This window comes from Hetaerina americana, unplaced genomic scaffold (genome assembly GCF_022747635.1).
Source record: "Hetaerina americana unplaced genomic scaffold, ioHetAmer1.1.p SCAF_8, whole genome shotgun sequence".
In the NCBI taxonomy this organism is placed as follows: Eukaryota; Metazoa; Arthropoda; class Insecta; order Odonata; family Calopterygidae; genus Hetaerina; species Hetaerina americana.
The window spans coordinates 21,937,682-21,960,071 of record NW_027287427.1 but is presented as its reverse complement, the minus strand read 5'-3'; the positions used below and the strand labels follow the sequence as shown (position 1 = coordinate 21,960,071).

Sequence of the window (22,390 nt, the reverse complement as noted above, 5' to 3'; positions counted from 1 at the left end):
TTTGAAGAACTAAAAGCCACAATGGAGTATCTTCAAGATGTTAGAAGTAGAAATCTAGATTGCAGCTTCAATTTTTAGACAGCTCTCTTTAATTCAGGCTATAAATGTATTGATATGATGCAGAAATTAACTGTATTGCTGTCATAAGCCATGCTTTAGATTAATGAAAGCTTCATTTGCCTTGCATAAGCCATGCCTACATATTGCTAAGAGTCAAAATTGAATACTTTTTATATGGGGTATTAAAATATTGAAATCAATGGTGAATAATATTCTTTGTACTATTTCAGAACTTTCAGCCCTTTCCCTATCCAGCTGGCTATAACCCCAAGGAAGGATTTTATCTCAGAGATGTTAACATCAGTTATTATGGTTTCCTCGCTTGTGAGGCTCATTATAAAAATCAGAGTGATACCATCCACTTCAATTTATTTGTACATGGTAATATAAAATATATTTAATCAATTTCAAATTACTGACTACTCTTCACCTTGAACATTCACTTAAATCACAACTCTAAACGGACCAGCCGGGCCCTCTTTTACATTAACTAAGGAGATCAAGACAAGAGCATCACAGTGTTTGCTGTTTTTCAAATTGATATAATGATTCGAATATGAGTTTATGATAGAATTTGCTTTACATTGGACAAATATTACATTTTAGAAAACTCTGAGCAGTTATTTAATCCATCACATTAGAATGGTAATGACCTTCATTTTTAGATTTACGTTAAAAAATTATCAATTTTTCATTTGGATTCAAATATTATCAAAACCCAATTTGAAAGGAAAATTTAAATTGAATATAAACAAATAGTAAATTTTACTTGATATAAAATCAATTCACATTCAGATATCACTATGCAGTTTCCTTGAAAAAGCTTTTAATTAAAATAATATGATTTAACTATGGACTGACTCAATAAAGTTCATCCAGATGACAAAGCTAGCCCTTGGCTATTGAGCAAAATCTATTGTAACCAGCAATGCTTCGTTTTTTATTTTTATTTTAGACACATCTCCATTGCCAAAGCCCTACATAGAAGGAATGAAAGTTTTGCGGTTCATTGAAGGTAGTGATGTTCATCTCATCTGCAAGGTCAAAGCTGACTCACACCAAAATTATAATGTGAATTGGTATCTACCAGATATGAAGCAAATTACCATGGCAAGTAATTTTAACATTATAGTGAAGGTATTTAACATAAGTCCAATATCAATGTGCTGAACTTACACTGCAGGAAAGGTAACTGCCATACCATGAAATAGAATAAAATGGAAATGGTGGCCCTCTGTAAAATAAGAGCAGGGCCATGACACTGTTGTTAATTGGTTTAATGGTCTTCCCTTTTAACCTATAATGCTTTTTGAATTCACAGTCTAATACATATACATGTTTACATTCAAATACCCACAGAAAATATGTCAAGATATATCTAAAAATATACTGGTCAAGCTTTCACAAAAATATTTTGGAAACTTGGTCCTTTAAATTTCTTCCAAACTACAGTAGTCTTGCTATCACAATTCTTTCACTTCCGACACATTCATGCCATGAAAAATACACAATTTTGTTCTAAAGACCCCTTCTAATCCACGTCTTGAGAAACCTCTCCAACCACAAATGTTCAGCCATGGCTTGCCTAAGTGATCTAGTTCTTATCATAGCAGCCCATCCAGTCCTCTCTCAGGTCACTTAAATCTCATACATTCCCACCCACACAGCAAGCCAACTATGACCAAAAAGTTCCAAATGTTGGCCATTAAATAAATTGTCAATCGGTCAATAAAAAACAACTGGGATACATGAAACAAGATTTCCTCAAAAAATATTCTTTCACATATGAGCTATAAGACACAAGCAACAAGCATAATAGCTTATAAATGCCCAGCAGAAACTCATGTTTGTAGCATGTCGTCCAAAATACTATTTTTAAGATCAGAGTCTCTCAAAGGTCAGAGAATGGATAGGAAAGTATTCATAGGTAGCCTTAAAGTCTGATTCAAAGCAGAAATTATGAAAGTGAAAGAAATCAACAAGAAATAACAACAGAAAATTGCTTGGGAGGTGAGCTTTGTGCTTCAGAAAAATTCTAATCCAAATAATCTGCTAACCTTTGCTTATATTAATTATTAAGAGATATTGCATTTCAGAACAAACCACTGCAGAACTGGCATTGGCCCTCTTCATTGATCTCATTATGTCTGTAGTCTGTAGATTCTTAGGATGAGGTTACTTTTTTCACCAAATCCAAGATTAACCCTTACAAGGAAATTAAAGAAACAATTATTTTTACCATTTAATGACCAGAACTTACACCTTTTTGGTCATAGGTGGCCTATATTAAAAGTTTTTAGCCAACTCCCTGGCATCATAAGGGCAAAAAATTAATTCTATCAGCAAAATATTTGTGTGTTTTAATAGAGAAGACTTAAGGTATATTGAATACTCCACTGCTTGAAATCCTGTCCTCTATAGAATGTTTCAATAAGTTCAAGCATCTGGGACAAAGGTATATATAAACTGCTTTCAAAAATGTTTTTTCCAATGATTTTGATACTAAATGGTAACTATTTTGCATATTAAATCAGGAAAAAGTCAATTTTCAAAGCCCACCCTAGTGCACATATATAAGTAGTTTCATCGTCATTGTATAACATTTTTTACAGCAATCTACATTTTTTCTACCTCATTTATTATATTTTCAGAATAGAAGAGTATCTCAAGAAAATTTAAGGGAAAAGAAGAATCCATTTATACTTTATAAAATTATCTTGAACATCAAATCTGTACAGAAGAGTGATCAGGGTAATTACACCTGTGTCATACACAGTAGTTCTCGTCAAAGTGAAACTAATTCAGATGCAGTTCAAATTATTGTCGTAGGTAAGCACTATTTTTGTAAATGATTAATCACCTTCCCCCAAGTATTGCAGCCAGTTCCATCTTGTATGTAAATGATGTAACCTTTGTACATGAATACGTTTATAGATATGGTTGATACTTCCTTAATTTTGGCCACTGAGTGGTCAAAGGTAAACAGTTTCACTCTAAGTTTAGAGAAAATGCAAACTCTAACATGCAGCCGACAAAATATACCTAAAGCAGATAACTCGGTAAAATTATTGGGATCCCACCTTGACTCTAAGTTGACCTGGAGTTCACATATCAATGTTATTGGAAGGAGATTATCAAAGGCTCTTATATCTACTAAGAAAACTTGTGACTTAATCCCTGCAAACCCAAGGTCCATTTACTTTGCTCTCTTTACCAGTCATCTCAATTATGGCCTGGAAGTCTGGGGCTATGCTCCTGATATTTCCATCTTTATTCTACAGAAAAAAGCCATCAGGATCCTTAATCTTTGGCGACAGGACACTGCAGACCATTATTTATTTATAAGTTTGAATATTCTTACTGTGTATAGCATATATATCTACAAAATATTGACTTATGTTAAAGATGATACACATTTGTTTCCCACAAGATGTGAAGCACGTAATTAAAATGCCAGAATAAAAAGATCACATCTCCTTGTGTAACTGCAAATTAACCAGATCACAGAATTACTTTAATAACTTTGGTAAAAAATTATTAAATAAACTCCCACAGACTGCTACAAAAAATAGCTCTGCTAAATTTAAAAAAAACCTATTCATGGCTGGCCTCTAATGCTCTATGAATGAATTTTTTATTCATTGAAAAACAGATAAGATTTTTTGACCTGCCATATGTCTGAGGTGCTGATATGTGTCATATGTGCGATGTGTTCTGTTTGAAGGTCTATTGTATGCTTACTTAATGACCAATTAAATAATTTCTGTAAATATATAAAGTAATATGGTGGCACCATTTATTACATTGATATGATGCAATTATCGAGAATTTTTGGAAGTGATTGAAATTGAATCCTCAAAATAGAAGATAAGTGACATTATAACCAAGTGGGTAGAATATCTGCCTGCCCATTATCTTGGGTTCGAATATAGTTTGGTTCTATGAGCTCTAACTAACTCTCTGCCAAACTCATTCTAGGTTATGCACTACAGGCAATATTTATCTGGATAGACATTCCAGATAGTTATTCCAAGAAAAGGATCTGGCCCCTTATACCTTTAATCTGACTGAAATTCCGTGAATAATTTCCATTTTCTTCAGCTGGCTATTGTTTTTCTTGCTATTTTTGATTTCACTAAGATTCTAAAAGTCTAGTATTAATGAAGGCACGGAAAAGTTAAGTTAGAGACTTGAAACTTGTAGTATTATCTTAACTTTTCTTGGGCTTGGTAACTTAGCTTTTTGATTAACTTCATCATATTTAATGCCAATATTCACATTTAAAGTTTGAAGTTGATCTTATTTCATAAATTGTTTTAACTATAATTTTAAATATTTTTTACACATATCTTAATGTTGATAGAATATTGTGACACATTTTCAAGAAACTGCATCCAAGCATTAACAAAAAAATCATGAAATAATTTCCTTCATAGGTGTTAGGTAGGCTTTTTAGGTAAGTATAATATTTTATTTGAATGGATGATGGGTCTTTTCTTAGCTCACAAACTGCTGTAATTCATCCATTGATGACCAGCAATTGCTAGAGAATTTGACATATAAAATAATTTTCTTAAGTCCAGATTTTGTGTACCTATTGTAGCAACATCAGATTTCAATGTTTCTCCAGTTTATCCAAGTGTATTCATTCATTTTAAAATGTTTTTACTCCGTAACATTGATTATCACATTTTGGTTATCATGCGAGTTATGACTATTCAGTACTCTTTGGAGAGAATGAATTAGAATGGCCAACATTGATTTTAAAAAGTTAAATATGAACTCTTTCTCGAAATTTTGTGAAAATGAAATAAGTGACCACAGTTTTGCGTTTCAGGTAAAGATGACAGCTTTATTAAGTTAACCACTGATGGAGGCATGAATAAAATTGAGGTGAATGATGGTGACCCTTACGCTACTTGGGCTGTGGGATATGAAGCTGTTCCAACTCCAACGTTTGAATGGTTAGCTCCAGATGGCAGCAAAATAAAAAATAGCCTCAAATACCACATCTCCATTAATTCATTCCAAACTATCTTAAACATCTCCTCAATTTCAACAAAAGATGCAGGGGTGTACACATTGCTTGGAAAGGCAGGGAAAAAAGAGAGAATGCTACATTTATCTTTGGTCATCAGGGGTTAGTATTGGTGAAGTATGGAATATTGCATGCTTTGTTTAACTGCATGGACCAATAACAAAACTAATAGATAGGCCAAATAAAAGCCTTTCACATGTTTGCATGCATCAATATGATCTAATGGATGAATTGGTCAAACCTAGGCATGAGAAAGCCAATTGGAAAGAACAATACTGCTTATTATTAATTGCTGTATAACTAAACTATATAGAACTAAGATTCAAATTACTATTAAGACAATGAGTTCTGGTGTTTGGGGGAAAGGGTCTTTTCAATTCTTGTTTAAAGAAGTTAAACACCTAACCTGAGGGATTTAAAATATAGATGCAGATATAAATGAGAAGTATATTTTTAGTATTCCTAAGCCTTTAAATGGGTTCCCGTATTCCCTAATCCATTCTAAATTAATGCCTCCCCCTTTTTCCATTCCAGTTCCATGACTCCTCTTATTATGGTGGAAGTCTCTCAAATAATTGATGCTCATTTTTATGCCCTCCAATTTAGTACTCATGAAAACTTCTGTAATGGGTAAAATTATCATTCTTTTAAAACTATATTTGCTGCTGACATGTGCCTATAGGTGTATAAACAATTTGTTTCTTTCTATACCTTTTTTCTTATGGTCGCCCAAAATTAATAAATAATCATCCAAATTCTTGAAAAGAAAATAAAAGATTTCAGCTTTTCCCATTATTTGGCATTCCTATTACTTATTGAGTAGAAATTATATTATAGTTATACCCAGGGCAAGAATTATTTAATATCTCTACAAACTTTGACCCATCACATCATTGATGGCAGGCCCCATTTGTCATTCACTGTATACCTTTGTGTATGGTGAATATGTAAATGCTTCAAGTAGGGTCTTCGCATGTATATATGTGAATAAGACGGATTGGTTAAGTGTGGGCTATTAGCAAATCAAAATTCAGTTTATTTCCCCCTGAATAATCGGGAGCACTAAAAAGTATTTTTTAAATTGCTATCCATAGATAAGTTCATCCTCCAAGGTGGCCAATTCTCTACTTATCGGCAATTACATCGTGAGGCCATACAACATAGGTAGTCAATTAGTCAATTGTTAGACATTTAGGAAATATATATGATTGATGTTAGCATCAATCATGTGTATTACCAGATATCAAAGGATTTTGAAACTAAGCAGACATGGCATGCCAAATAACTATTATGAGTAATGAGATTGATACAACTTAAAAGACATTATTAACTCCCTGAGGCTCAAATGTCATGCAAGCTGCAACCAGGTGCTGAACTTTAGTCAGTCAACTACTACTCTTGCTCTTGTTGGTGAACAAATTGTGGTATTTTGCTTTCATTGCGGCTTCCTTCAAAACCATCATTGAACTCACTAGGGAATAATGACACCCATTCTCAGCACAGCAATTTGGCTTCTCATTATCATAGCATTTTATGTGTTTTTAATGTGGCCATTCAATTATAAGATTATCATTGCACAAAATAAATATAAAAATAATCGAAGTATCAATTTATAAATAATTACTATTTTTCATTGTTCCTCAATTGCAGCTATTCCAGAGGTGAAAATAAGTGGTAAAACTGGATTTTTCCTTCAGTCAAAAAATTATGATTTTAAGTGCAATGTTACAGCATATCCATTTGCAGAACTGAAATGGCAATTTTTCAATTGCACCAGCTATGCACATTGTGAAGACAGAGGAATAACTTTACTACAAGTAGGTCTAGCATTTTCGGCCCATATTTCTGTTGTCCTATCCTACATTCAGCTGTTATCATAACTGTGAATTTGATATCACATTAAAAGAGTGTTAACTCATAAAATAAAGTTATTTGAGTAAACAATACAAAATTAATTGTTGGAGAAATTTTTCTTCATTGACACTTTCACCCTGCTAAAAATCATACAATCATTTGCAGTTTGATTTTGATTTCACATTCCCTTACACAGGAATCGATTCATAAAGTAAATGTTACACATGACTTCAATACAATGGCCACAACTTCAGGAAAATTACAGTGCCAAGCATGCAATGTTGTTGGATGCCAAATGGAATCTCTTTACCTATTCATTGCAGGTATGTCAATAATTTTCCTTATTAATAGTGCATGGCCAATGGTAATACTTGCCCGATATTGCAATTCTGGAGCTTAATCACTGACATCTTTATCTTTTCTCAATAATCAATTTCAACAGCGACAAAATTAAGTGATTTTATTATGTGTTATATATGTATGTGTCACTTTTCTGCCACCCCTTTATTCCACAGATCCAGTGACCAAATTCACTTGGTTTTTTGGACCTTTAGAATTGGCTTTAGATATGTCATGCAATTTAAAAATATCTTGTATAATAAAATAACATTTCTATAACAAATAACGTACCTAATTTTTCTTAGCTCTGTTTTTGCCCTTGGGAATAAAACAGCATTACTTACTCACTGAACTAATACCTAAAACATTCGTTACATCATGCTGGTTTAGATTCTGAAGAAGGATTTAGTATCCATGGGCCAAGTGTTCTGACAGAAGGAGAAGATGCAAAGTTCAAATGCATAGTGTCAATTTTCAATTTTTCTAATCATATTGTATGGATGTGGAAACCAATCAACAGCAGCCAATATAAACAATTATTGAGCAATGTTAAAGGTGAGTTGTGCTAAATATTTGAATGAGTAGATATTATTTCTAATGCTCAATGACATCAGATCTTATAATGGTAAACAAGAGATATTTTCCATTTTATTCGAACTAATTCAATTGTGTATTGTTTCCTCCATAGATGTACACATTAAGGAATCTCAATCACCAATCTCTACTGAAAGTGCACTTCATTTGCTAAATGTAACAAAGCAACACCAAGGAGAATATTTCTGTCAGGCTAAAACTTTGGTGTCACTGGGAAATGCGAACCCTGTTAGCTCCAAGATAGTAAAGTTGGTTATTGAAGGTAAGGTAATCAAATAGTGAGAAGGGACTTTTAAAATTGGTAAAATATTTTAAATTAGGTTGATTACTAATATTAGTATCAAATAGAACCTGCCTAAATTTTATTTTTTCAGTTGGTACTAAACAAATCAATAAATTTACTCGAAATAATAAAAATATTAAAAAGACTTATAGATTTTTTATGAGAACAAAAATACTTTTCATGCTTGGGATTATTGTGAAAATACAAAAATATAATAAGTGTTGGCATTGGTACATTAATTGAAAAAAATTAAAAGGAAGAACACTTGGAATGCTGCAGAGAAAAAAGATAATCATGCAATTCATTCTATGAAGCTTTGAAGAAGTAATATATACAAGAGAAGTCTATTAACATTTATAAAGGCCTTTTAGTCTATTTTCAGAAATCTGTAAGCTAATTTTTTGACTCCCAAATTATTCATATTGTGCTCCAATCCTTAAACTGATGAAAAGTTAGCCATAGTATCCCCAAATTGGATGTTTTCAACAATTTATTCCAAATAATCTATTAAGCTCGACGGAGTAAACTAAGTAAAGAGCTCTGGTACCTAAATGACAAATTACTACTGTAAGTAAACAATAGTACTCCAATAATTTATTAAGGCAAATTTTTAATCTTTAGCTTTATGTTCTCAAAGAGGAATGCAGCATTGAAATATAAAGTCTGTCCAAAAAGGACCCACTGGGATAAGTGTGTAAGGTCCCAAGGGGAATACTTTGAAGAGGGCTATTGTTCTCGGTAGCCCAGCCATAATCAACCAAAATTCCTGGAATCATTCCTGGTTGGTAACACTGGGAATCATCAAGAACCCCTTATTTAACTTGATTCCTGAGTTTAAAAGTACACAGGCTACACAGTAAAATAGACAACACATCTCCCCCCCAATTCCCCAACCCTCCCAATTCCTATTCTTTCCTACCCCACCCCAAGAAACCAGTCCCCCACTGCTTCCCCCATCTTCTCCCACTTGAACATTTCACTTGACCATAGAAAGTACGTCATTACTGTTGTCTTCTCCATTGTAAATTCTCTCTCTTGTTGATGGTCACCTAGTAGACCAAAATATCAGCATTGAGTTCTAAAACATCATTATTGGCTATTGGATTGACAGCTTACAAATTGCTGAGTAATTAGAAGTCAGTGTGATAGGTATGGAATGAGAATCAATACAGGAAAAACAAAGGTTATGAAATTTTCAAAATGAAGGAAGGAAGGATATGGAATTGAAGAATGGTTTTTTTATAGTGTCAGATGTCAGGTTATTTTATTAGGATAGGTAAAGTAAGGTATCACTGTTCAGTCTGTATGTATCCAAAGCCTATCTTAAACATAGAATATCAATAATATGTGTAATAGTAATCCTTATCATAAATCCAGTATTACTATATCCTCTTACTATAGCCTAATAGAGCTTTGGACACGATAGCATTTGGTAAGAGGATAAAATTAGGATACCATTAGCCATTTTAATTCTTTAAGAGTCAAAGAAGAAACAGGATTATGCTTGCTTCCAGTAGTCTTCTTTGAAAATTTAAGCATTAGTTTAAATAATTCCTCACTGAAACATACGTAATATATCTCAGCCAGTGAATTAGACCCCAAATTAGGCTTAGTGCACTTTTATTTTCTTGTCCTCACAGAATAGTAGTGATGTACCTGAAACTTTGAACATTTTCCCCATAAATCAGCATCCTTTTGCATTTTATTCCCTCTGCTGGATGCACAGTTTCCCTAACCATAGTTTACTGAGATCATATGGGGATTATGTCTGGCTTGCCCTGATGTAAGTTTGAATGGAATCCCAAAGTTCCAATGGCAATGTATTTCCACCATCATTTGAATGTATTTCTACAACATTGATGTTTTTGCATTTTTGAGCTCAATTATTTAGTGGGCAATATCACTGTGTTAATAATGAGTTCTATAACCATTGAAATCGGCCCTCTCTAACTTTCTGAAGACAGAAACCTTCTGAAATCACATTTTACTAATTTATCATCAATGATATATAATATCAGCACAACTGGATGACAGCAAAGATGGAAAAATATCCTATTTTCATCAATTCTGAAAGTCTAAGTGATGATAAAATGGTATACGAGCATATTTATACATTTTGTAAGTTCAACTCGGTGCTTTTTGTGCCGCTTAGTTTTGTACATACCCAGTTAAAGGAACTGAAATTTTAAAATAATTCCAAATTTTTTGTTTAGTTCTATTAGATTTGTTTTGTTAAACATTTGGAAAATAAATTTTAGTTGATATACCTACCAAATGAATATGTGGTGCTATTTTAATAAATGAATTAATATGAGGGCCTCACGGCATTCTCACTCATATGAGTGGGATAGATAAAAATACAGTGTGCAGCAACATAACTTCCTTCTTCAATACACATGCCAATCAGGCTTGCAATCATGGTTTTAGCTAGGAATGAGCACATTCGACAGCCAAAGTTCTGAAGTTTTCTCGCACCCTGGTCAGTTGCCAACATGCATTGGAACATTGAGGAGCGTATGCTTTCCATCTAGACCTGCTTTTCAAACGGATGTTTTGAGATTGCAATCCATCGGGCCTTCCGAAATTGCTTCAATGTAGTCCCGTCGGGCCCTGTCCTGGACCAGAAATCAATTGCTGCATGGGTCACTACGTTCACACAAACCATGAGAGTGACAAGATGAAGCACTTGAACCCCTAAGCCCATCAGATCACCAAAGAACATTGAGGCAGTGAGAGCCGTCATCTTGCAATCCCCACAGCATTCTGCACGCAAATGTGCATCAGCCCTTGGACTTTCTGATCGTTCAGAGAGGCAATTCTTCATGATGATCTTCATTAACGTCCTCACAAGTTGGTGATAGTGCAAGAACGAATTTGACTTCAATTCTCAGAGGAATGCATGTGAGGCTCTTCTTGAAAACGTTTCTAAGGATGCAATTGTGTTTTTCAGTGATGGAGCCCATTTTCATGAGAGTGGATATGTCAACAAACAGAACAATGGGCTACTGGGCTGACACCAGTCCCAGAGAATTCAATCAAATTTCTTGGCATTCACCTAAAGTCAGTGTGGTGTGCAATTTCCTTAGTCGGTATTGTTGGTCCCTTGTTTTTTGAAGAAAATGAGGTCACAGAGACATTGAATTCAGACTGGTATGTCAACATTTTGGAGGAATTGTTTTCCACGACTTGATGAACTGGACTTAGAGGGCCATTCAGTTCTAACAGGATGGAGCAACGGCTCACACTCCAAGGACATTGATGGCTGTATTGATGGAACGCTTCCCGAAGCACCTCATCTCAATGATTTGCAATTCGGAGTGGCCAGCCCGCTCCCCCGATTTGACCCCTTGCGATTTTTTTGTGGGGCTTTCTGAAATCCTGCATTTACGTCGACCATCCAAGGACCCTACAAGACCTGAAGGACAACATCAGTGCAGAAATTACCAAAATACCGGCTGCCATGCTGGTGAGGATCATGACAAACACCAGAAATCAGCTTATTCAGCATATGGACAATGGGAGGCATCAACTACCTGATTTGATCTTCAAATCTATGTCAAACAAATCTTTCAATATGTGCCTACATATAAAAAATAATAAAAAGATTCTCTTTCATAAAATCGGTTTATTGCGTTTTGACTGTGTATGAGAGATAGATAATATATACATACTAATTCCTTTCTTACAGAGCAAAAAGCACCCAGCTTTATTCACCCACAAGAGGAAAAATCTTACATCAGATACACAGGAAATAGCATAGAACTTAATTGTGAATATGATGGTATTCCTGAACCAGAAATTCATTGGAAAAAGGTCAGTTCAACATCCTAGCATGTAACTTCTGGTGATACATTCATTATCTTTTGCTTTAATCTGCTATCAAGAAATTCTGATTCGGTACACATGGTTGAGTCAACAAGGCAATATATTCCTTGTAAAGGAATGTCTAAAGTATACATTCAATCTATTTAACTTTGAAAATAAAGAGAAAACCAGAACTATGAATCATGATCACATTATCTACCCATTTTCAGGATGGAAAAACCATAGAAGCAGAAGGAAATCAAGCTTCCATAACATTCATCAAGAGAAAACAAATCTTATTCATTAATAATACTTCTATACAAGATAAAGGAATATATGTCTGCCAGCTGAAAAACAAAGTAGGAATCAACTCCCGGATCTTTGAGCTTAATGTTACTCAGTGTGAGAATTCATCCAGTGGTTCTAGAGTACTCATCTTCTAAAGAAAGTACATAGCAGTTTACTTGTACCATTATAAAATACTGAGCAGAGTATTTCTAAGTGAAATAAGTTTTTCTGTGATTACAGATAAAAATCCTTTGTCAAATGGAGTCAATGGAGGAATGATTGCAGGGATTGCTGTGGTATTTATCATCCTTTTGAGCCTGGTGGTTTATCTAATTCATAGAATTAGGAAAGAAAGGGTAAGTTCCCAGGTTATCTTTTACAATTTTCAATTATGTTTAAAAATATAAGTGTACAGCTGAAGTAATATATTCTAGGGAATCCATATTATTGTAATTGTAAAAGAGTTTAAGTATTTACTGGAGAGGATACACTTATTAGCAAAGAAATATGGTCACGAAGTGGGCACTTACATTTTAGCATTTATTCTTTACAGCCCTCTTATAAAATTGACAACCTGAATAATGTCATTCATATTTATTTCAGAGAAATGTAAATGCTCTGACAGCTCAAGAGGTTACAACATTTCATGAAGGAGCTCTTCTCACTATCGATCCAGATCTAGGCATAGATGAACAGGCTGAACTTTTACCCTACAATCCAGATTTTGAATTTCCACGGGAGAAATTAAAATTTGGTAATTAATACTTAGGAATTGTGTAGACCCAAAAAAGGCATCTTCAAAAGAAGAACAGCTTTTTCACTGATTTACCCAAAGTTTATAAGAAGCACAGCTTTTGATCCTCCTTCACCAACAAATTCACTGAATATATTACAGTTTAATTAACATCCTGTTTTAACTGTATATTCATGAAGTGGGCTAAGATTAATTTTTAAAAAATACTCCATTTATTGATAATCTTGGGCAACTTATTTTTAAATAATCATGCCAAGAAATATTGAAAGTTACAACTGTTTAACAGTTAAAAGTCAATGAAACAGCTTTGATAATTTACTGAATACCTTTTTCACACTTTTTAATATTTAATATTACTGTAAAAGGGAAACATATATTGAAAGAGTCAAAAATTTGATAATTTTAATAATGATAACAATAAAACATACCACAAAAATTTTTAAAGCCTTACTATGGACGCTAAAAGTTTCCATAAACATTCATGTTATGGCATTTAGGCAAGCAGGTGGGGAGTGGAGCATTTGGACGAGTTGTGAAAGCTGAAGCAGACGGCATTAAAGATGGCGAGAAGACTACAACAGTTGCAGTCAAGATGGTGAAGGCCCATGCACATATATCTCACCTAAAAGCCCTGATGACAGAGCTGAAAATTTTAATCTACATTGGCCACCATCTGAATGTATTGAATATCTTGGGTGCATGCACAACTAACCTCATTAAGAGTAAGTTATACATAATCTAATGCACGAGTTATTTCATAACACTTAATGTAAAATAGTGCATATATAATGTATCCCACCATCCTATCAACCAGAATAATTAACCCAAAGGATCATTTCAATGGTAATGGCAGAGCTCACCTAATGCTAAATCATGTGCCATACAAAATTCTCATATTGAGCAACTACCTATTCCTAGACCACAAAAACATAGATTTTTTAAAAACCATTGGCTGAAGTTTAAAGTATTTACATTGTTTGTTTACAAGAACAAAATGCTTGCATAAATACAGAACTAGGAATAAGGAGTTTTAACAAATCTGCCTTCTTTTCAGATTTGCAGATAGTTTTCTGTAAGGGATTAACTTCCAAAAAATGATAAGGTACAAATGAAAGAATAAAGATTATGAATGAAATTGCATGATGAAACCCACTACATTCCTACAGATCTAATTTGTTTTGCAAAAATCAAAATATTCAAAACTTCAAGGTCAGTTTGCTAGGTGAGCTTATATAAGCACTATACTATGAGAAATTTTTATGTTAAGGATGCCAGACCCTTTTCATAGACCGCCTGTTTCTCAGTAAGATCTAATACCTGAAGTATCTCATATCGTAGTTCACCTAAGTATATTCAACGGCATCTTTCAGATTTGAACCAAAGATTCTGTGGTTGGAAGTTGAATGTTTTACCTGCTGGACTGCCAAGTGTCATGTAATGATTAGTTGGTAGCATAAACACTTGGTAGTCGATGTAAAAAAAGAGAAGAATGTCCTTCAGGAATCATCTTATGGTGATTTTTCCATAACTTTAACTTCTATATTGATTAAATAAAATTACTTTGCTAAATTTTTAAACCTCATTTACTGCAAACTGGCTTTTGCTTTGACTCTGAATTAGTCATGCACACTCGAAACAACTTATCTCGAGCCTGAATCGAGATACATACTCTGCCTGCACATGACTGAAAAGGCCTTCTTCACTTTGTCATCTAAATAGATTGGTTTACCTGCTGGCTAGTGGATCACACTCCAATAACAAGAGATCGGATAGCAGGCAAGACCCGAAAGTCTGGCAGGAGTTTTGTGACAGAGTTCACCAATTTTCAATATAAAGTTTCAGCTTTTAATGAATTTCTTCTCCATGTAGCTTAAAATACTATGAATAAAAGTTATAAAGGGTGGCTATGTATGCAATACAATGAATTCTATCTGTCAGGTATGATATAATCCAGTTTACCTTCGATACCCAGTCTTCTAAGCTTGCCGGACAATATATTGTCTTTGATACAGTCAAAAGGTTTTGCAAGGTCATAGAATATGCCCTAAGAACACTGCTTCTCACTAAAACATAAAGTAAGCTCATTAATAAGTTGGAAGAATGGAGTAGTGATAGACTTGATTTTCTAAAGCCATGCTGAGTGTGTTGAATTAACTGTTTATGCTCAAGATAATTTGTGATCCTATGGTTTACTAGAATCTTAAAAATGTTTGAGGAGATCAAAACTATAGAGATGGTAACTGCCGGAGATATTGACTGCATCCTTTTTAGAGATAGGAGTGATGAGGGCAAACGTCAAGCTAGTGAGGAAGATACTTTCAGGCACTAAGTTGATTATATGCATTAGAGGTTTTGTAATAATTAAATGTTTTGCAAAAGAGAGTATTATAATTCAATTAGGTATGCAAAATATAGCATGTCTGAACTTTATTTGCATTGCAGAATATAAGCAAAGGGTGGCATGGAGAATAATCAATGAAGTTAGCCAGGGTAATGCAAAAGAAAATCTTCCTTTTACCCCAGAATCTATAAAGAACTTTATCTTAAAATCCGCTGTAGACAATATGTTCTCTGAAAAATTTAATGCCTTAACCTCCTATAATACAACCCTTATTATTTATTTGGCTTAAAATGGGACAAACTGATGTAAAAATTGATCTCAGGAAAGTGATTTCCACCTTAATGGCTTCTAAAAACCCTTTAATATATAACTTGATCCAATGAATTATGGGAATACATGCATAAGACTTTTACAAATACTTTCACAAATTAATAATTCTAAAAATATTAGGAAACATTCATTATACATTAAGTAACATATGTGCACTAATTCTTGCAACCTTTTATATTCTACCACCATCTAGAGGAGCTATTAGTAATTCTGGAATACTGCCGTTATGGAAATCTTCATAGCTACTTGCAGCGTCACAGAGAATCTTTTGTCAATCAAGTTCACCCAAAAACAGATGCTGTAGACTTTACAGTTGGATTGATGGATAATTTATGTGAAGAAGGGTGAGTTTCACTGTTAATTTATCTTACACTTTCCCAAAACTTTTTCCATGCCTTCTGAGTCGATGCAAAGGTGAATCTATGTGACTAACAAAAACAGTAGACTTAGTTTGTATGTATTTTCAAAACATTTATCCGAATATAGCCTGAGGCTGTTTATTTTGCAACAACTTTACTGATAACATTTTAGTTGTAAAAATTATTAAGGGATTTTTCTGCCAAAAGTTAATCTTCACAATCACAATCCTCACATTGACTCAATTCCTCAGAAACAGGCCAGGAAAGAAGTAGGATTGGAGACCAAATATACACCCCTTATTCACATCAAGGTGGTTTAAAAGTTTAAATAACTGATGTTAAATGAAAACAGTAACTTAGTTATATTCCACAGGAGAATTCATTCAAACATTGTAGGTTTCACTTGGTAGAAGGATCATCAGGTACACACCAAATATCAATACTTAACAGACTTTTTGCTTTTCCACAGATTTTTATGCTTTGGTACAACGCATTTCACCTACTTGCAGTATCATCAGGTACAAATTTACCCAACAGACAGTGCGAGGATATATACGCTTAAGACAGAGTTGGGGCAGGGAAGGGATGGAGGGCCTGAGAGAGGTGGGGGCGTTCGGGTGCATTGAGGGGTTGGTTTGACCATTTCCAGGCTAGTTTCTCAGCAAGGAGTTGGGAGGGGGATGGGAGCAATCGCTCATCCAAAGTGCCAAGCTGGGGTTTGCTAAGTGCCTATTCCATTTGCTCGAGAGCATCCATTTTTATGCTTTTGGGAGTATACTAAACATTTCTGGGACAAAGTCACTCCTGTGGTTGTATTCTAGTAGGTGCTTAGCAAAGAGAGAGTTGGCATTCTTAATTTTGTGACACCTTGCGAGTTCCTTGGCTTGTAACTTGACATTCCTCCCTATCTGGCCAACATAAACGGTGTTGCAAATCTCGCATTTAAGTTTATAAATATCTGATTTAAGAAGGCTATCCTGCGTGCCTTTACCATTGACTAGAAGTTTGGCAAGGGTTAGGGGTGGGTAAAATGCAACTTTGAGTGAGGTCGGTAGGCAGTTGGAAATCCTATAGGATATATCAGCAGTGGGATGTTGAAGGCTGTAATAGAGGGGAGAATGTTAGGCAAACAAGGAAAGGGAACGAACAGGATAGGGATGTTGGATGGGATGAAGGGAGGAAGAAAGTACTCAGAGATGAAGAGGGACTTGATGTAGAGTAGGATACTGGATTTTTTTTCTGTCACAAAATATTTATTTAGTAGCTGTGTCTATCCAGAAACCTACCTTAACCGGTAGATTACCTAATAATAATAATATCTCCTAGAAATGGGGTCGAGCAGCACCTAAAATCTTTAGAAACTGCAGACTATGCGGAGGAAATACTATTTATGGCCATTGATTTTTGTTTTTTCTGAAGTAATTTATCAACTAGCTTAGGGTTGTAACCATTGTTGGTAGCTATATTAGTGATTGTCATGAGTTTGATATTGAAGTTTTTGGGGGGAAGGGGGATGTGCAGGAGGCAGTGGATCATCGAGTGGAGGGCCACATGTTTGTGAGAAAAATGGTGGGTGGAATCATGAGAAATTATGTGGTCTGTATTAGTGGATTTCCTATAAATTGCAAACTCGTGTCTTTTATCCCTAATGGTATTTGACAAGTTGATGAAGTTGATTGTGCCATTAATGCCTTTTTCCATGGAGAAGGAAACATTCAGATGGAGTCTGTTTTGGTAATTGAGGAAGGAGTCTAACTGGTGGTTTGTTCCAATCCACAAGCATAGAATGACATCAATGTAAAGGAACCAATAACCCACATTTTTTACATGCTGATTGTCAGCATTGAAAAGATTTTCTTCTGCTGAATTGCGGAAGAGTTTGGTTAGGAAGGGAGAAGATGGGGAACCCATAGCTAGCCCATCTGTTTGGCTATAAAGAATGTGGTTCAAACCAAAATAGTTTTGGTTTACTGTCATTTTGATGAGGGAGATCAATTCGTCTGAAATATTTTGGGCAATGGTGGAATACTTGAGGAGTTCTTTCACCCTAAGCAAGGCTTCAGATATGGGCACACAAGCAAATGAATTCTTAATGTCGAAAGAGACTAGTCTTGTTTTTTCCGGAACATAAATTCCTTTCAATTTTTCAGCTAGCTCTATTGAGTTTTTAATTCCGTATTTAGATTTGAAACCAGTGAAATCTCGGAGCATTAAGTTTAATTTACATGACAGAAGGTGTGAATGGGTAGACACAGCTCAGAGTACAGGTTGAATAGGGATGACTTGTTTGTGTAGTTTGGGGAGTCCGTGCAACCTTGGGGCAGAGGGGTACATTTGGGTTAAATGAAATTTTTCCCTAGCATTGAAAATCTGAGACTTGGACACTGCCCATTTCACTTCACTTTGAAAACTCGCGGTTGGGTCTTTTAACATCAGAGTTATGTGATTGTTGTTGATTAACTCAAGGCACTTTTCCGCATACACTCATTTATTCATTCTTCCCTCCCATTCCCCCTCTCCACCACCAGTGACCAGTAACCACCAAATTACCTTCCCCCTCCTCTGAGCTTGGTAAAGAGAATTTTATTTCAAAAAAGATGTAATCGACAGTCATCACCTATTTTGAGACTGCCCGAGATATTGCCTAGAAAATCAAATCATTATTTTCTTTTTATGAATGCTTCATGAAAAAAGTGACAAGCACTATTCATGGAACTGCATTGATCTACTTTTAAGAATATATTGATTATAGTATTATTCATTGACATTTCATAAAATTTATTTTGATGCAATAAACTCATTAAATTTCAGAGTATCACAAAATCCCTCTGGAGAGGATTTGAAGGAATTTCAAATTGCCTATGACAACTCCACGGGTCAAGTCCAGAGCACAGACCCAGCAGGTGATCTCTGATTTCCTTCAGCTTTCAACTTTTTCTCCTCAAATTACCCTGTGGTGCCTTGGAGAAGGGGAGATAATTCTTAAAACAATAAAACTGATTGAAGAGTAAATAAGTCTCCCGAGTTTGAGAAGTTTAACAGCAGTATTTTAATGCCTGGAACTCGTTTTCAGGGTGAAGAGCCAAATTTAATTAACTTAACCCTGGAGATATGAGTGTAGTGTCACTAACCAACTCAGTGCACAACTTCTTAAACAGTTTGAAAACCCTAGAATTCTTTGTCCATGCTATGAGCTGGGGAGAACTCATTTTATATCGCAATCAAATTGCAATAATCCTATCAATTTGCTAGTTAATCCTGTTTGATGGTACTTATTTACCATTTTTTATAGATTGCTTACTTAAAGAAAATTTTTAAACTGCTAAAATACATTTATAGTAAACCCTTGATTATCAGTGAAATTCACATTCTAGTACCTCAAAATTTTAATAAAATTACAAAAGTAAAGATAACACTGTTTTTAAACTTCGATACTCTTTGAAAAAATACAAATTTGAAGTACCTGGGCTCTCTTAAGAGTTTTTAATTTCACGAAATCAAAAGTAGTCCTTAGTATTCAATTTTTTCATACAAACATTTTTGTACAGTGCTTCATTTAAATAAATCATTCATGCTTCATCACTCATCCATTGTCATGGATATTTGAGATTTTAATGCAATTTAAAAGATTCATTAATTATTGATTGTTTTCAACAATCCATTCTGTTGAATTCATCAAATGATTTTGAGCATGCCAAAATTCTCAGGTGAAAATTCCATGTCAACACTGATGGACAGTAGTGGAAGTAATGAGAACTTGGACCAGAGAATGACTATAATTTATAAGTCAGACTTCAAAGGAAAGCCTGCTTATCCTTTGTGTACCAAGGATCTTTTCTGTTGGTCTTACCAGATTGCCATGGGGATGGAATATCTATCTAGTCTCAAGGTGGGTACTGTGACTTTCACACTAGTGCATTTGGCAAGCATTTATCATTCATGGTTGTGAAAAACTTAATTAAAGAAAAATGAATTATGAGGGATAAGAATTTGGGTGATGTAGTCAAGTAGGTCTTTGGTTACTGGCCAATTAGTCCTTAGATTAAATCCTGAGTGGGTGTCTTTGGATAGTTCATCTAAATTCACGTGGTGCCATTTTTTTAATGTGAGAACTTGGTGAGAAACTGTAGGTTATTTGCAGAAAGGAACTTCCACCCCAACTCATAAATTTTTCAAGATGAGCTCTGCCTTCATCAACCAAAACCAACCTAAAGGTTGATTACAGCGAATATTGAAAAATGGAATGAATTTATGAAAAGATAAAACCATAGATATCATTCCTGAATACATCACTCATATCGAACCCTTATTTAAATTCATTTTACAAGAATTTGAACTTTCTGCGATACTTGTGCACCACCACATACATTTTTATTGGTTTTGGAACAAAAGGTTCGCTAGGTAGAAAAAATGAAGCATTCAAATTTCAGGTGTCAACTAAATAAACTTACTGCTTCAAAAACGTTTGCAAGGCGATTAGTCCAAACAGATTTGAAGTGGTAATCGGCCATTGATTTTAGTATTGAGACGTCAGCTAAGAGGAATTGAAGCACTATCAAGTGGCTAAAAAAAGGAACACACCTATCGGAACAAACAAAAGTCTCTTTTGTTAGGGATGATCATAACGGGCATGTTAGGTGTGTTAAAGTATACATTTAGTTGCAAGTAGGCAAGAAGAACATAGTTCTAAACTTTTCTCATTAATTAAGCAATTGAATGTTGACGCAATGACTACAGAACTAACAGGACTCTTTCGAATGCATTTAAAATTTTTTTAAATTTCCATCTATCAAAAAGAAATTATATCCACGGGAAGAACGAGAGATTTCAGATGCATGCTGGGTTTAAACTTCAAAACGGACCTAACAATTTTCACCCTCTCCACGGAACTTGACGTGGTGGAAGGGCTTAATCATTCTGATGACCCCTAGAGCTGCACTGACAGGAGCGATAATGTTTGCCTTTAGTAGGGTCACCCATGCCAGATAAGTCGAAGGGTAAGAGCCAGACGAAAGGTAGCCCGCACAGCGCTCATTCCTCACTAAGGTAGCTGCAACCCCAGCGTGGCAGCCATAGATATATAGAAGACTTTTTTCTGGCCAAATGGTGACCTAATGATCCCATCTTCCATTTAGCCCATTAGGGATGGTGGCCATAGAGTGATGGTGTCACTTTAAACACACTATTGAGAAAGGAATTTGGAAACTACCTCAATTATTAATCCCAAGATTTTTATGAGGGAGAACAGGAATGGGTGACAAATGAAAATGAGTCATTGCAAATCGACCGTGTGTTGTGTGTTGTGCCCGGCAGCGGGAGAGGCAAGGCTTATGCAGTCGTCACCTCATGAAACCCTTGAAAAGCAAAAGCGACTTCAGCAGCACAAAAGAAGACCAAATTTATCAGAATAGGAGCATAGAATGTTAGAAAGATGTTGAGTAGACGGTCTTTTGGGATGCTCGGGGAATCATCTGCATTAATTACTTGAAAAAGGGAACAAGGATAACCGGAGAGTATTATGCGTCATTATTGAAACGGCTGAGAAAAGAAATCAAGGAAAAGCATCCTCATCTGAAAAAGAAAAAGATTCTCTTTCATCAAGACAATGCACGGGTGCACACCTGCGCAGTTGCGATGGCCAAAATTATGGAATTAAAGTTCCAATTATTACAACAAACACCGTATTTGCCAGATTTGGCCCCCAGTGACTATTCCTTATTTCCAGACTTGAAGAAATGGCTTGGTGGACAAAGTATACATCTAACGAGGAAGTAATCGATCAAAAAAATGCCTATTATGAGGAGCTTCCAAAATCCTACTTTTTAGACGGCTTAGAAAAATTGGAAAAACGCTTAGATGAATGTATAGAGTTGAAAGGAGATTATGTTGAAAAATAAAAAAAAATGCCCAAAAAATGTTTTTTTCTATTAACTTATTGTACCACCCTCATATATTACGGTTACGTATAGATTTAGGAACAGTGTCATTAGTTCGGGCAGCTTGCCAGGAGCGGAAGCGGACTGGAATCGCAATTTTGTATTATGAAATGTAGCATCCGATTCGGAAAGATAAAACAAGGAAGATGGTTTAGGAAATGGAAGGTAGAAGCACTAATCATATCGAAAAATGAGTATGCACAGGCTTCAGGTAAAATCATAAGTGAAGAAAGAGAGCTGCGCACTAAAGAGGAAAAGTGGGATCATATCAAAGAAGGGATATTGAGAGTTGCGAATGGAACTAGGATACTGAATAGGAACTGCGAATAGGTAAATTACAAGGAAATCATGGATTACGGACAAAATGATTAGAAAGATAGATGACAGAAGGAAATGGAAGAATGTTTACA

The 22,390-nt window shown here is 34.9% G+C and overlaps 1 protein-coding gene across 1 annotated transcript in view; it reads left to right on the top strand.

Annotated features, from left to right (window-relative positions):
• LOC139697956 (vascular endothelial growth factor receptor 1-like) overlaps positions 1 to 22,390 on the top strand; it is a 39,554-nt gene that overhangs the window by 8,984 nt on the left and 8,180 nt on the right. Inside the window, exons 5-20 of the mRNA XM_071596813.1 lie at positions 291 to 441; positions 1,016 to 1,170; positions 2,712 to 2,889; positions 4,898 to 5,200; positions 6,749 to 6,915; positions 7,149 to 7,275; positions 7,682 to 7,846; positions 7,980 to 8,147; positions 11,857 to 11,981; positions 12,203 to 12,374; positions 12,501 to 12,616; positions 12,864 to 13,014; positions 13,512 to 13,736; positions 15,879 to 16,029; positions 18,856 to 18,947; positions 19,752 to 19,933. Of these exons, the coding sequence (XP_071452914.1) occupies positions 291 to 441; positions 1,016 to 1,170; positions 2,712 to 2,889; positions 4,898 to 5,200; positions 6,749 to 6,915; positions 7,149 to 7,275; positions 7,682 to 7,846; positions 7,980 to 8,147; positions 11,857 to 11,981; positions 12,203 to 12,374; positions 12,501 to 12,616; positions 12,864 to 13,014; positions 13,512 to 13,736; positions 15,879 to 16,029; positions 18,856 to 18,947; positions 19,752 to 19,933 (2,628 nt within the window). The remainder of the gene's footprint in view (positions 1 to 290; positions 442 to 1,015; positions 1,171 to 2,711; positions 2,890 to 4,897; positions 5,201 to 6,748; positions 6,916 to 7,148; positions 7,276 to 7,681; positions 7,847 to 7,979; positions 8,148 to 11,856; positions 11,982 to 12,202; positions 12,375 to 12,500; positions 12,617 to 12,863; positions 13,015 to 13,511; positions 13,737 to 15,878; positions 16,030 to 18,855; positions 18,948 to 19,751; positions 19,934 to 22,390) is intronic.